General features: G+C 42.0%; 1 protein-coding gene across 2 annotated transcripts in view; it reads left to right on the forward strand.

Annotated features, from left to right (window-relative positions):
* Positions 1-10,055, forward strand: part of CNGA3 (cyclic nucleotide gated channel alpha 3) — a 33,877-nt gene extending 23,822 nt beyond the window's left edge. Inside the window, exons 6-9 of one of the 2 annotated variants that reach the window (XM_010073663.1) lie at positions 1,598-1,729; positions 4,098-4,205; positions 5,054-5,160; positions 8,302-10,055. In XM_010073663.1, coding sequence (XP_010071965.1) covers positions 1,598-1,729; positions 4,098-4,205; positions 5,054-5,160; positions 8,302-9,707 — 1,753 coding nt within the window. In that variant the 3' untranslated portion in view covers positions 9,708-10,055. The remainder of the gene's footprint in view (positions 1-1,597; positions 1,730-4,097; positions 4,206-5,053; positions 5,161-8,301) is intronic. The other variant, XM_010073664.1, reaches the window with a different exon arrangement.
* Positions 10,056-13,658: the final 3,603 nt, after the last annotated feature.

Raw genomic sequence — 13,658 nt, forward strand, 5'->3', positions numbered from 1 at the left:
TGATGTGAGCAAGTATACATGAAAAGCACAAGTGAGCTCACTAAAACTTTTTACCTGTTGGTTCAAATCCTGTAAGCATCACTTTTCCGACTCTTATTGTGTATTGTCTTTGGTGTGGGATGTTGCTGTCATTGAACTAATTTGTCTCCTATTGACACCAGTCCAATGGGAGAATCAGACCCAGTCTTGGGACTTCGGAGGAGAACACGTAGCTCCCATGGGAGCAGGAGTCCATGGTAATACAAAACAGGGAGATCTCAGATGATGCATTTTCTGCTTGGGCAAATGAGTGCAGGTCTTCAGCTTACGTGACTCTTGAGCAATGCATGTAGCAAATTTAGCTCTAAGATTAAGCATTGACAGAATCTTAGGAAAGACGTTAACCTTCTGCAGTTTGAAGAAGATATGTGGGCCTGTCTATATCAGTTAACATAGCTCAAGACTCTTCTGTTCAGACAAACCTAAGAATGGGGGAAGTCAGATCCATCTTTATATCTGGCTTATCACATTCTAATGAGCTAAAGGCTGTGCATACTTGAACAGTGTGAAAATCTGTATCTGTTGTTAAATCTTGCAGCTTGGGTCTATGCTGGATACTATGCAATGGTAGGATATAATTATGTTTGATGGTCCATATTTTACTTTATTGCATGAAAAGCAATTAATAAACATGGGGACAATCATGATTCTCTTAAGTCTAGGCAAAATTCTCGTTGATTTTAACAAGGATGGAACTTCATGCTTAATGCTCAGCCTCTGAATACAGTGGCAATCGAATACAGGCAGAGGAGCTTAGGCATGGCTCCTCTGCGTGCACATAGACACCTGCATCCCAACTAGGCAATCCATTCTTCCTTTACAGTTGATGGAAAGAAGAAAAATGCTTTTGGGGCACAAGTCATCTTGTAAATATGGATTATGAGATATCGACTATCTTGTAGATACAGTAGATCTCCACTGTAGAGGTCTAAAATAGGTTGGCTTAATCATGTTGACTATAAAGCATTTATAAAATGACTATATATAGTTAAAAGAGACACACCTCTTCTCTCTACATTTGCTGCTTTTGTTCAACCATTGACTGGGATTCTTTCCCAAGGCAATTGTTGAAGCCAGAGGTAATAAATTAATTATAGTTATGTTGGTTTTAAAGAACTGTGAGAGGAAATTTAGCCTCATTTCATATTTACCTCATAATTACCATTAAAGCTTCAGTCACAGTGAGATTTTGGATATGCAAAGAATGTTGACAGTTTCTTAAGCCATTTCAAGTTCTATTAGCATTTGATAGATTTCTTTTTTAAATGGTTGAGTTCTAAAGAACGAAACAAACTGGAAGCATTCAGTTAAAATCAGCCTGGTACACTGATGTCTGAAAAGGTCAAGAAAACGTTGGTGACTAATGCACAGAATCAGCCAGCTGGTTACCTGATGTGATAGTGTGGCTCAAGAGGCCTCAGCCTGTAAACCATTTTTACCAGTCCGATCTCTGTCCTACTCTGGAGTCTAGTCTAGTTTCCTGTACCTCAACATCCACCTTCTCCCTTAACTGCTAGAATACTGGTAATATTGCTAAGCCTTACATTATGTTGTACAGCAAAAAGGAAGAAAAGAAAGAGGTTAAAGAGGAGAAAAAAGAGGAGAAAAAAGAGGAAAAGAAGGAGGAAAAGAAGGAGGAAAAGAAAGATGACAAAAAAGATGACAAAAAAGATGATAAAAAAAAGGAAGAGTAAGTATAAAGAATGAATGTGTGCTTGCAACACCCCTCCTACACTACAAAGCATGGTATGGCATTTCATCGTAACACTTCCACAACAATTACTGTTCTGTAGGCTGTGGAATGTTAGTCTGTCAAATCTTGAATATGTTTTCCCCTTTGGAAAGGTGCAACTGCTCAGTAAGAGGGAATTCAGCTGCCTCTGGGCACTTTGATTTGCTGTTGAAGATCACTTTTTTACTATGAGGACATTTCAGGATAGCAGCCTGCACAGGCTTTCCATTGTTCCAGAATGTCCATAATGATTCAGAGCAGATGAACCAAAATCCTGCTTTGGACAAAGGGCAAAAATCTTACATGTAGAAAATTACATATTTACTAATAAGTTTAGTTATTACACTGACTGACATATTTAATGACTTAATATGGTGCAGTTCATTCCTAGTGAAGTTTGCTTCTGCTGATTAGGTGATGCTGTATTTGTGCAACAAAATAAGATCATTTGAATGCTTTTGACAGAAATGGATCCTGCTCTTGTTTTGTTCTCCTAAAGCTGTTCCAAGCATAGTACAACTTAATATTATCAGGCAATAAAAACAACAATGATAGCAGATAAAAAGAGAATGCATTTGAGTGGACTTCACAGTTAAGGAGTGTGTTAGAGTAATATACTGCAAGTTTATATGTGTATGTATCTGGTGGCATGTGCTATGTAGGCATGGGAACATGTAGTTAGGAATCTCTTCCAAATGGAATCTGCTTGATCTCAAGATCTTGACTTTCTTAATCAGAGCTTTGTTTGATTAGAAAGCCTTTGTTCTAAGGATTCTTTTCAGCTTCAATTACTATCTAGTGGGAGCCTGAGCTCTGCAGCAGCCTAAAGCATTTTAAAGCATTTCAGCAAAGCTTTATCAGGGAGTGTAGTGATAGGACAAGGGGTAAAGGGTATAAGCTGAAAGAGGGTAGATTTAGACAAGACATTAGGAAGAAATTTTTCACTGTGAGGGTGGTGAGGCACTGGCACAGGTTGCCCAGAGAAGCTGTGGATGCCCCATCCCTGGAGGTGTTCAAGGCCAGGCTGGATGAGGCTTTGAGCAACCTGGTCTAGTGGAGGGTGTCCCTGCCCATGGCAGGGGGGTTGGAACTTGATGATCTTTAAGGTCCTTTCCAACCCAAACCATTCTATGATTCTATGAAAGAAAAGAAATGTTTTAATGTCTAGAAGGTAGCATACTTTGTTGTATGAAGACCATATTTAATGGTCACCAGTTTTGAGGTGGTGACCAGTTTTTTAGAGGAAATGGCTCAAAACCTGTTATGAAGATGGCAAAGGAAGTACTTCAAGCTGCTTCCTTTACTGACATTACCATCTGGACATCCAGCTGACAGCAGGGATAATGACAAAAATACACACAAATATGAAATAAATTATCATTAAATTTTAATATATTTATATTATTAGAGATTAGGGAAAGTCACACAAATATATATCCAAGCATTGCCTGGTCATATTTTCCTCACACTATTATACAATTCACACTGTCACGTTACTGTTGGAGTAACTTCTGTGGCTGTGGACCTCACAATCCACTAATAGGTATTTCCTCTGATTACATACAACATGCTTAATTGCTGTCTGTTCCATATCAACCTTCCTTGTGCTGGGGAAGGGCACTTCTGAGCATACTCTACATGTGCCATTAGCCATGCTATTTTTTAAATCTTCTTTAAATTGCAGGCCTGTATGCTTCATTTAGCATCTCTCGTTGTGAAGCCCAGGGAGCCAGGACTGGGAATGTGTGAAATGTGCTTTTACATAATAATGCATACATATTTACAGCATACATACAATTTACATAATAATACCTGTTTTAGTTCTAGTCACGCACTATATGTGTCTGTGCACACACAGAGTCTTACTTGTGTATTTATGTATTTGAATAAATATGTTTTTTACTTGTGTAAATGCTTGCTCATACAGTCATTTTCATAATAGGATTTGTCAAAAACATAAAAATTAATCTGTAAAGGAAGGTTCTTTCTCTAGCAATGGACCATAGCCTTCTAGCTGGGATGATAGTATGAAACATTTAACATTTTACTTTTTTTCAGTGGGGGTCATATGCAGAAAGGCTGTGTTTTTCAGCATGAGCAATGTGAATGTTTGTGTTTTTCTTCCCACTCTTCATTTTTCCAAAATTGGGTCAAGCAAATAGGATAAAGCTAATATTTGGTATCTCATCTGGAGCTGCCTGCATGGATACTTTCTCTTCTTAGGCAGCTCTGAGTTCATCATGAGATGAGCAGCCTCCGGAAGAGGAAGATCCAGCAGGTCACTTCATTATATTTCTAGTGTAAATCAGCACGTTTTCCTTTCCAGGAAGAAAAAAGAGATCTTTGTGATAGATCCTTCAAGCAATATTTACTACAACTGGCTGACCATAATTGCAGCACCCGTGTTTTATAACTGGTGTATGCTAGTGTGCAGGTATGGATTTAAGTTAATAATAATTTTAGGTTTCAAATTTAGTGTCTGGTTATGTTTCCTATGTAAATTATCCTCTTATCTCTCCACGGTATTTTTTTAGGTGGCTTACCTAGAATATTTACAGTTCATATACCCTTAGAGATACACGATATACATACCACTGGGAATAGAGGGCCAATGTTGCTTTTTATCTTTTTGTATGTGGCCTTTGTGTGCCACCTACTGGCTAGCTGCAGAGATGTGCCTTGGCTCAGTAACCACTGCTAGAGAGAGGTCTTCTGGTCACCCAGTAGAGAACAGAAGGGAGGGGTGTGGGCAGTGTTGGGTCATCTTAAATTAATATCATGCATCTATAGATGCTTGAAGGGCAAGAGGATTTTACTCGAGTATTTATTTTCCATTGTAAAATGTGGAAATCAGATTGAGTCAAAGTAATGGAGTGCTGTGGAAATGGTTCACTTAGGCTGTGTCAGATAGCAGGGAGAGACAAGGATGGCTTGCCACTCAGAAACAAATCTTTTGCTTGGGAATTATCTTAATGGACATGTGTATCCCATGAAATCTGGTGCATATTTAATTGTAGGGATATGTGTATTCCTCCATAAGTGCACTTGTGTGGCATATATGTGTTTGGGTTTTGCTCCTGGCTTAAACACCTTAGAATTCTGAAAGATCCTAGTGTTTGTTTAGATATAGTAGCTCTAGTGTGCAGATGTCTTGGCATGGAGATAAGCTGCCCTTAATTTTTCAGTGACAGTAATGTGCACTAACTTGCTGCTAGGACACACATTGCAAGTACTCTGCTTATGCAGTTGGTGTAATTTTTTTTTATTAATTTTTTTCTTTAGAGCCTGCTTTGATGAGCTACAAGTTGACCATATCAAATTATGGCTGTTCTTGGATTATGGCTCGGATATCATCTATATTCTTGACATGTTTGTCAGATTCAGGACAGGTGAGTCTTTCTGGGCTTTTACAGTGTTTTTAAATACAGCATGGATATAAAGGCTGGAAACAGAAATTCCCCTGCAGGGTCTGACCAGTATAGTATCCTGTCTCTAGCAGAACCCAGCAATGGAGGCTTTGGGAAGATGAAGTATCTGACCAGCTTGGATTGTTTTAAGGCTGGATATCCCAACACCTGCACTTTACTTGTCTCTAAATTCAGTTCTATCGGTGCTTAAAAGGCATGTCAGACACTGACTGAATCGCCACTGTAACAGGCTGTGTGGGGAAGGGAGAATAAGGTACTTTGCACGTCATGATCACTCTGTGCATGATGTATTGCTTGTGCTCATTAGAGTGGGCAAGGAACCAGCTGCACAGTGGTTTCAGCTTCCCATCCCTGTTTCCGTAGACCAGATAGGCTGAGACGATTCCACCTTTGAGTGTGCCCAGCTGACAAAGATTCTAGCCTCAGAGGGATATCTGTTTTTAACTAAACAAGGTCATAATATAGGCCTAAGCAATGACATACAGTGATCCATACCATTAAATTGCTAGAATAGTCCTTGATGTACTTTGGTGCATGTACTTTGGCCTGTGTGAGCTAGCACTCACTCTCTCAAACAGTGTCTAGGCACAGCTAGGTGGACAGCAGAGGTTGGGTGTTTTTTATGGTGTCATTAGGGGGCTGGGGGAACTTAACCTGTGACTAGAAGCTCTCATGGTAGCTCATCTCTGTGCCAGAAAATGTTTCCTGGCTTGCTCTATTTACTGGTATGGACACAGCCCCAAAATGACCCTTGAAAGGGTCCAAAACGGAACTGATCATTATAAAAATGAGAGTTCTTTTACATCTTTGATTTTTACTTTTTTTTAAGATCATACTGACAGCTTGACATTAATTATGACTTGTGACAAGTTGTAAATATAATTACAAGACAGAGGCTAAGAACGTTGTCACTTTGAGAAGCACATAACTCATGGCAAGCCAAATTCTTAAACTTAGCAAATACCTTGTTCTACAGGAAAGTCTATTTTACGTAGCACCCTAAATCACAAGACTGACTTTTTTGGGGGGTGGGGTTATGGGGGGTAGGGTGTCCTTCATCTCTATGTAGTTAAAAAGTCAAACATGCCCACTAAATTTCTCTTCTGCAGTTATGTCTGTTATTGTAATGGGAAATAACTGAGCTGAAATTGGGCATGTACAGGCAATGCAAGTTCTAAAATTTTTAGGGCTGTCCTGATAATAATTGTACAGCTGTTAAAGCATGGTCAGAAGGCTGGCTTTGCAGGACTGGATTGGAACTGCAGAATTGCTGCAGAGATCTCCTGAATGCTTCAGTGCAGGTGTCTGCTGCAGCTTCAGGCACTCAAACATGGGAGCCGTATCTTTGAGGTCCTGAAATCTTTGTCAACTCACTTAACGTTGCCTGGCTCTGGTAGTGCCTGCTGCCTTCTGTAAGTCTGCAAGGTCCATCTGCCCTGGGGACAGAGGTCTTGGAAGGCTTTGGGAAGGAGTGTGACCCCTTTCTATATAAAGGCAGGGACTGGCTACAAACTGGGATCTAGGTAGTCCTGCAACTACCATGATCCATGGCAGCTTCTTTGTGGCACACTACTTTTTATCTGCAGGGCCTGTGTCACTGTATTTCATCTATTTAGTGACTGTGTGCTGCACAGAAAAGATTTACAGCTCTCAGCAGCTGGTCATGTTTAGCATACCCCATGTTTTGATGCTTTCAAAAGGCTTTGTAGAACTCCAGTTCTGTGGGAGGACAAAAAAGAGCAGAGGGGCTTTTTTCTCCTTTCAGTAGGAAGGTGTTTTGAAAGTTATTTTTAATAATTGTGAGTCAGAAATTCAGTTTCCTGGACAACTTTTCTGATTAGATGCATAGCACTGTTAATAAGGGCATATTTGACCAACTCTTTCAGCAGTTTTCTGGGAGGTAACACATTCATGGCATAGGAACGACTTCCATTTGTGGTCGCCATCAGTTTGCAGATACCCGAAGAGAGATACAGACATATACATGAGGCAGCTGTACAGATAAACACACATTCCAGAAATACAGCCATCCTGTGCAGGTCAGAAAGAAATGCAGCTTGGTCTTCCTCAGCAGATGCTTTCCTGAGAGAGATGCTGTTTGTAGATGGTTAAGGGATTAGCAAAATGTTATAATCTCTGATACACAGGGAATGTTTTGCTTTTCTCTCAGTGGACTTTTCCTCCTGACTGGCATAGTGGGCAAACAGCTGGACATCTCCACTTGCAGTTGCAGCAAGTATTTTGCAGTGCACAGGCTGTTCCCTCTGGAACATTTTCAATGCCTTGAGCTTTCAGAGTTACAAAACAGCACTGCAGCTATACTCCTCAGGCAGCCTTTCTATGGGAACTCTTACACTGATGATGCAGATTGCTTTAAGGTCTCTTACCATGGTTTATGTCTTGTCATAATTTTTAAATCTAATACTTTCCAAAGTGTTTTGAATGAAGAAATACAAATATACAAAATTCTGCTTAGTAGCTCTCGTGAGAAGCACAAAAAAGTGCAAATCATTTTCCCCAAATGAAAAGGAAAACCCTGTCAGCTTTAACATGGGACACAGGAAGAAAACCATGGCTCAGGGAGGGGAAAAAAAAAACCCTAGATTTTATTATCTCAAGGGTATCTATATTGTTTGGAAAAAGTTTCCAACGAGCCATTATACCTACTTATTCTTATAATCAATTTAAAAATATTCCACTCCGATTTTATACACAATTGCTTAACTTTAGTTGTGACTCATGCAAATGATTCATGAAAAATGAGACATTCAAATTTCCCCTTTCATTTTGCAAAGATACCTAAAAGACAAAGATACAGCTCTCCCAGAATAGAGTGTAAGACTGCAGGGAGCACTGTGATAATAATAGAGTCATTGCTCGACATCATTGTATATCAGCTTTGAAACTTAATTGAAATGTTTAAATTTGCAATTAGATATTTTTCATTAAATTAACTTCATAGTGTATCAATGTCTGTATGCATAACAGTACAAGTTTCAAGGTTCTCAGGTATCTGAAATGTAAGTCATTCAGTAGTGTTGATGCCAATTGTGAACTGTGCTTTTATTCTAACAAGAAAATATGTATTTTTACTCTTTGAAGGCTTCCTTGAACAAGGCTTGCTAGTTCAGGATGAAAAGAAATTACGAGATCATTATACCAAAACGACGCAGTTCAAACTGGATGTGCTGTCTCTTCTGCCAACAGACCTGGCATATTTGAAGCTTGGTTTGAACTACCCTGAACTGCGATTTAACCGCTTGCTGAGGATTTCTCGGCTTTTTGAGTTTTTTGACCGTACAGAAACCAGGACAAATTATCCAAACATGTTTCGTATTGGAAATCTTGTCTTATACATTCTTATCATCATCCACTGGAACGCGTGTATATACTTTGCAATTTCAAAGCTCATTGGATTTGGAACCGACTCTTGGGTCTACCCCAATGTATCCATTCCAGAGTATGGGCGCCTGTCTAGAAAGTACATTTACAGTCTGTACTGGTCAACGCTCACGCTGACAACCATTGGAGAAACACCTCCACCAGTGAAAGATGAAGAGTATCTCTTTGTGGTCATTGACTTCCTGGTGGGTGTGCTGATCTTTGCTACCATTGTCGGTAACGTGGGCTCCATGATTTCCAACATGAATGCCTCCAGGGCAGAGTTCCAGGCCAAGGTTGACTCCATCAAACAGTACATGCATTTCCGAAAAGTGACTAAGGATTTGGAAGCCAGGGTTATTAAGTGGTTTGATTACCTCTGGACCAATAAGAAAACAGTGGATGAGAAGGAAGTTCTCAAAAATCTGCCTGACAAGTTGAAGGCTGAAATTGCCATCAATGTCCATTTGGACACACTAAAGAAAGTGCGTATATTCCAGGATTGCGAAGCTGGACTCCTTATTGAGCTGGTGTTGAAACTGAAACCTACGGTCTTCAGTCCTGGGGACTACATTTGCAAAAAGGGAGATATTGGGAGAGAAATGTACATTATTAAAGAGGGAAAATTGGCAGTGGTGGCAGATGATGGCATAACCCAATTTGTAGTCCTAAGTGATGGCAGCTACTTCGGTGAAATCAGCATCCTAAATATAAAAGGTAGCAAATCTGGCAACAGGAGGACAGCCAACATAAGGAGTATTGGTTATTCTGATTTGTTCTGCTTGTCTAAAGATGATTTAATGGAAGCCCTCACAGAATATCCAGAAGCCAAAAAGGCTCTGGAAGAGAAAGGGCGACAGATTCTGATGAAAGACAATTTAATAGATGAGGAAGCAGCAAAAGCAGGAGCTGACCCAAAAGACTTGGAGGAAAAAGTAGAAAGACTTGAAACAGCTCTGGATACGCTGCAGACTAGGTTTGCGAGGCTCTTGGCAGAATACACCTCATCTCAACAAAAGGTGAAGCAGAGACTTGCCAGAGTAGAAACCCGAGTGAAAAAATATGGTAGTGGCACCTTATCAGTTGGAGAAACAGAGGCTGAAAAACCTGAGGAGAAAAAGCAGTAATGGAGTATTTATATTTCCTCATTTATTGAAGAAGGGTGAAGCATGTGAAAGCCATAAATGTATGTAAATACGTGTGTCCATACATAGACATGATTATTTTTATATGAACTCTGGAGAATGGTTTTTAGTATTTTTAACTGAAGCAGTATTTTCTTGTAAATAGAACTTGGTCACCTTCTTCTTAGGGGGACATTTGGTCTGGCATTTGGGTACCTTTTTGTACTGGGAGGGAGTTTCTCACAAGTCATACTCAGCATGTCAGTGTATGGTATGTGTAGGTCTTGACACATTGTCTTTTTCTATGCATGTTGCATTACGAAGGCATTGTACTTAAAGTAGAAGGGATTGGGGTCTTTTCAAGGCCTTAAAAATATTTATAGGGTACATGCTCTACGTTGCTACCTTAGTAGCTGATGAAATGCATGGATGCACATCCGGGCTTCTCAAAATCTTTGTTCTTTCACAGTGTAGCATCTGTGCAAACAGACTACAGCTAAGCAGCAGCATGTACCTAGCCTATGCAGTGTAGCCCTGCACGTGTTATGAAGTAGCTGTGCATCCGGATGCTTTAGTCTGATTCTAATGAGCTGGGCTCTGCAGAAAGGAGTGTGCTGACAGAGCAGCAGCGCTCATTCAATCATACCTTTCTGGTATGGTCTGCGACAGCCTTTGCTGCTCTGTGACTGCTTTGCTGGAGGAGAGAGTGGGAGAGCCCCCCTTTCTTTTAGCCCATGCTGGTAAAACCCTCATGTGGAACGGAGTCCTCAAAAGCTCACTGGTGGAAGGCATCAATGACTTCACTAAACCTGGGAAGAGGAAAGAGGGCCCTGGGGTGTGCAGCTCCTCTATGTAGGGTCTTGAGCGAATCCGGCTCAGCAAGTGTGCAGTCCCAGAAGGAGGTTAGTAAGAAACTGCAGGAGCCGGCAGGACAGGCTGTCCCTGCCTGCCAGCCAGCTTTTTCCCCCAAGAGTTTCTGCAAGGCAGGGAGAACAAGCCCTATGTTGCAAAGTCATTCCTGCCACTAGGCCTATGTTTTCTTCCTCTTTATTTCATTTAATGATGCCTACTCCACCTCCCTTTGCTATTTACTGCCAGCTTTTTTCTAAGTAGTTGTTGCACTCCCGTGTTCCTGTTAGTTAGGGAGAATGAAGGCCTCATTTGCTCAGGTCCTGCTAATAGGAGCCTAGTTGTGCTGGTTGGCTGCTTTTCTGCTTGCTGCAGAGTAGTCGCTGCCAATGGTCTAGCTCTGGGGTGAGTACACAGGTCTGGTCCATGCAGTGTGCCCTGCCATTCAGGGCAGTATGGTACTGAGAAGGTTTCTTGCTCTGTCACGTTACAACCTCAGGATTTGCCTCTTTCTTACACACCCCTCTCAGCCTCCTCCACCCCCCTGCTTACAGTTTCTTTCCAGGCTTCTGTCCCTCCCACTGAGGGAATTTCTCTAATATTCCCCTGCTGGGAAGATACTAGCTTTCATTTTTTGCTCTACGGTATTTTTCTGTTGTGTAGCTTTCCCTGTGTTACTTTTTTTATCCTCCAGTACCTCACTGACTTCAGAAGAGTATGGAGTAGCAGAGGCTATTCAGCATCTCTGGCATGGGGGCTGGCTCCTCCAGCAGCATCAGGTATGACCATGGGCAGTGCTCTGCCTTTTAGTTGTCCTCAGCCCTGACTTAGGAGCCCTAACAGCATGCAGGACTTGCTGGCCTGTTGGAAACTTAGTGAGAAACCCACTGAGAAGAGAGTGGTTTAACTAGATGGTAGTGAAGTGAAAAGAGGTGGCTGCTCTGCTACAACTGAGTACAACGGCTCAGAGTAAGCACTCATCTCTGGGCAAGCAGCTGTCCCCCTCCTATTGGCACTTTTGAGCCTGGTGAGAGAGACAAATCTGACAGCGATTAAGGAATTGGGGCTGTGCCAGCAACAATGGCAAGGAGGCCACCTGGTAGTAGATGTCCACACATGGCCTGTGTCTGAACTGTTACCATCAGTCTAGGAGCCAGCTAGACTTAGGTATCTACTGTAGGCTGGACTTAACCTCTGTTATCAAGATTTCCACTGACTATAACAGGGGCTTTGGAAAGTAGCTGAGACCTATATGCAGCCAGCGGAATTTGTGAGTTTTGCTCCTTCAGATGAATCTTGTCCTTACTTTCTCCAAGGGCTTGAGACAAGAGAGGCTGCTGGTGGCAGGGGTCCAGTGCCCTCACTGAGGAAGGCAGGGCTGAGGTGGAGCGGGGTGTTGGGTGGTGGCCGTGTACCACTGTGAGCACAGACTGCTGAACTTGCTGAACTCTCACCTTGTAACAGAGGCAGGCACCGCACTCGTCTGGGGCCCTGATGTTCACTGTTGTGTTGTTATCCAAACACCATATCTGGTATGGCTTTCATACTTATCATCATGGTCTACATCAGTCATCATTCTCTGTAAATATTTAACTATCATCTACCCAGCATACCACAGATGTTCCAGCCTACTAGGTATATACAAATAGAACTGTTTAAAGTACTGTTTGCATTAAATTTATACCTGTTAAAAACAAAAACCAAAAAAAAAAAAACCCAAACAAACACACCACCACACAAATGCAAGAATGCTTCTTTTCTTGATGGATCATAACAGCTTAATCTATCAGTTAAATACATTTGCTCTTCCCTTTCCCATGTCTCTTGGTCTGGTTTTCATGTGCCAGAAAAAAAGCTATTTTGATGGTATTGGTTTCAGTCACTTTGGAATATAGAGCTTTTGGCATGATGAAAGCACATCCTTGATGAAACCCTCCACCATCTCTGTAAGATGTTTTTCACCTTCTTTAATGATGTGGCTACAGCATGTACATTAAAATATTCTGAGTAACGGTCAAGCAGCTCTGTATGTTCTCTTATCTGTATCCCCCTGGATTTTAGCATTTCATGACAGAATTTGATAATGCCAATAAATATTACATGGTCCAGAAAATCATTAGCTGGAACAGAAACCTGAAGTGGGAATGGCAGTGTTCTCCCCTTACCGCAGGGCAGCTGACACACGGCTCTGGTCCTGTGCCCAGTTTTGACACCATCACTGTGTTTGCAGATACCGGAGGCAGAAGAGCCTGACCACTGCCCTGCTTCCCCAGCAGGGCCAGGCCTCATGGGGCACAGAGCCTGCCGGGCTCCTCCTGTCGCTGCCACCCGTCTCCTGTCCTCCCCTTCCCCAGGCAGGGCAGTGTAACGGGCATGGTGCCACGTCCAGCAGAAATAAAAGTGCAGCTTTCTGCTACTTGCACAAATGTCACCTATTCAAAAGCAAAGCACTGGAGAGTGGTACGGGCTCATCTTCGACCCCACCACGGGAGAAAGCAAGGAACGGGACAACAGTTGAACATATACCCTGAATTTGAAAACAGGGGTTTAAGGGCCACAGCGCTCACTTCACACAGGTACAGGAGCCAACCCATGCCAAAGCAGGTGCCCATGGGGTGGTAGTGTTGCAAGGACCGAGGCTCAAGGCACATCTGAACATCTCCTGCAGGTGCAAAAGGAGGGTAAAGCTGGTGGAGCAGCATCACCATGCTCCAGGTGCTGCTTGGAGTGCACTTTTCCAGGAAAAAGGCCTTGAGCCACAGGCTCTGCTCCCAAACAGCAAATGATTCAAGCCTTGCTGCTCTCCAAAGCGCTTTCAGTAGCAGCATCCCCTCTTTTTCCTCTCGTCTCCTACTCTTATTTTACTTAAACAGTTTTTACAGTAGAAGGCTCTGCTCTGGAAAAATTCAATGAACTGAATTGTACAAGAGAAAGAGTGGTGACAGCACAACAGCGTGTGTATGTGTACAGAGCCCCTCGCACACAGCCAAGGCCTGGGGGTGAGCATGACGGTACAGCTCTTTCTGCAGACACAACCCAGGGAAGGAATAACTCCTGCATTTAATTCTTTAGTTCTTAGGCATCTGCATTGAAGTTTTATTCATG

The sequence above is a fragment of the Pterocles gutturalis genome, unplaced genomic scaffold, assembly GCF_000699245.1.
Source record: "Pterocles gutturalis isolate BGI_N339 unplaced genomic scaffold, ASM69924v1 scaffold31082, whole genome shotgun sequence".
Taxonomy (NCBI): Eukaryota; Metazoa; Chordata; class Aves; order Pterocliformes; family Pteroclidae; genus Pterocles; species Pterocles gutturalis.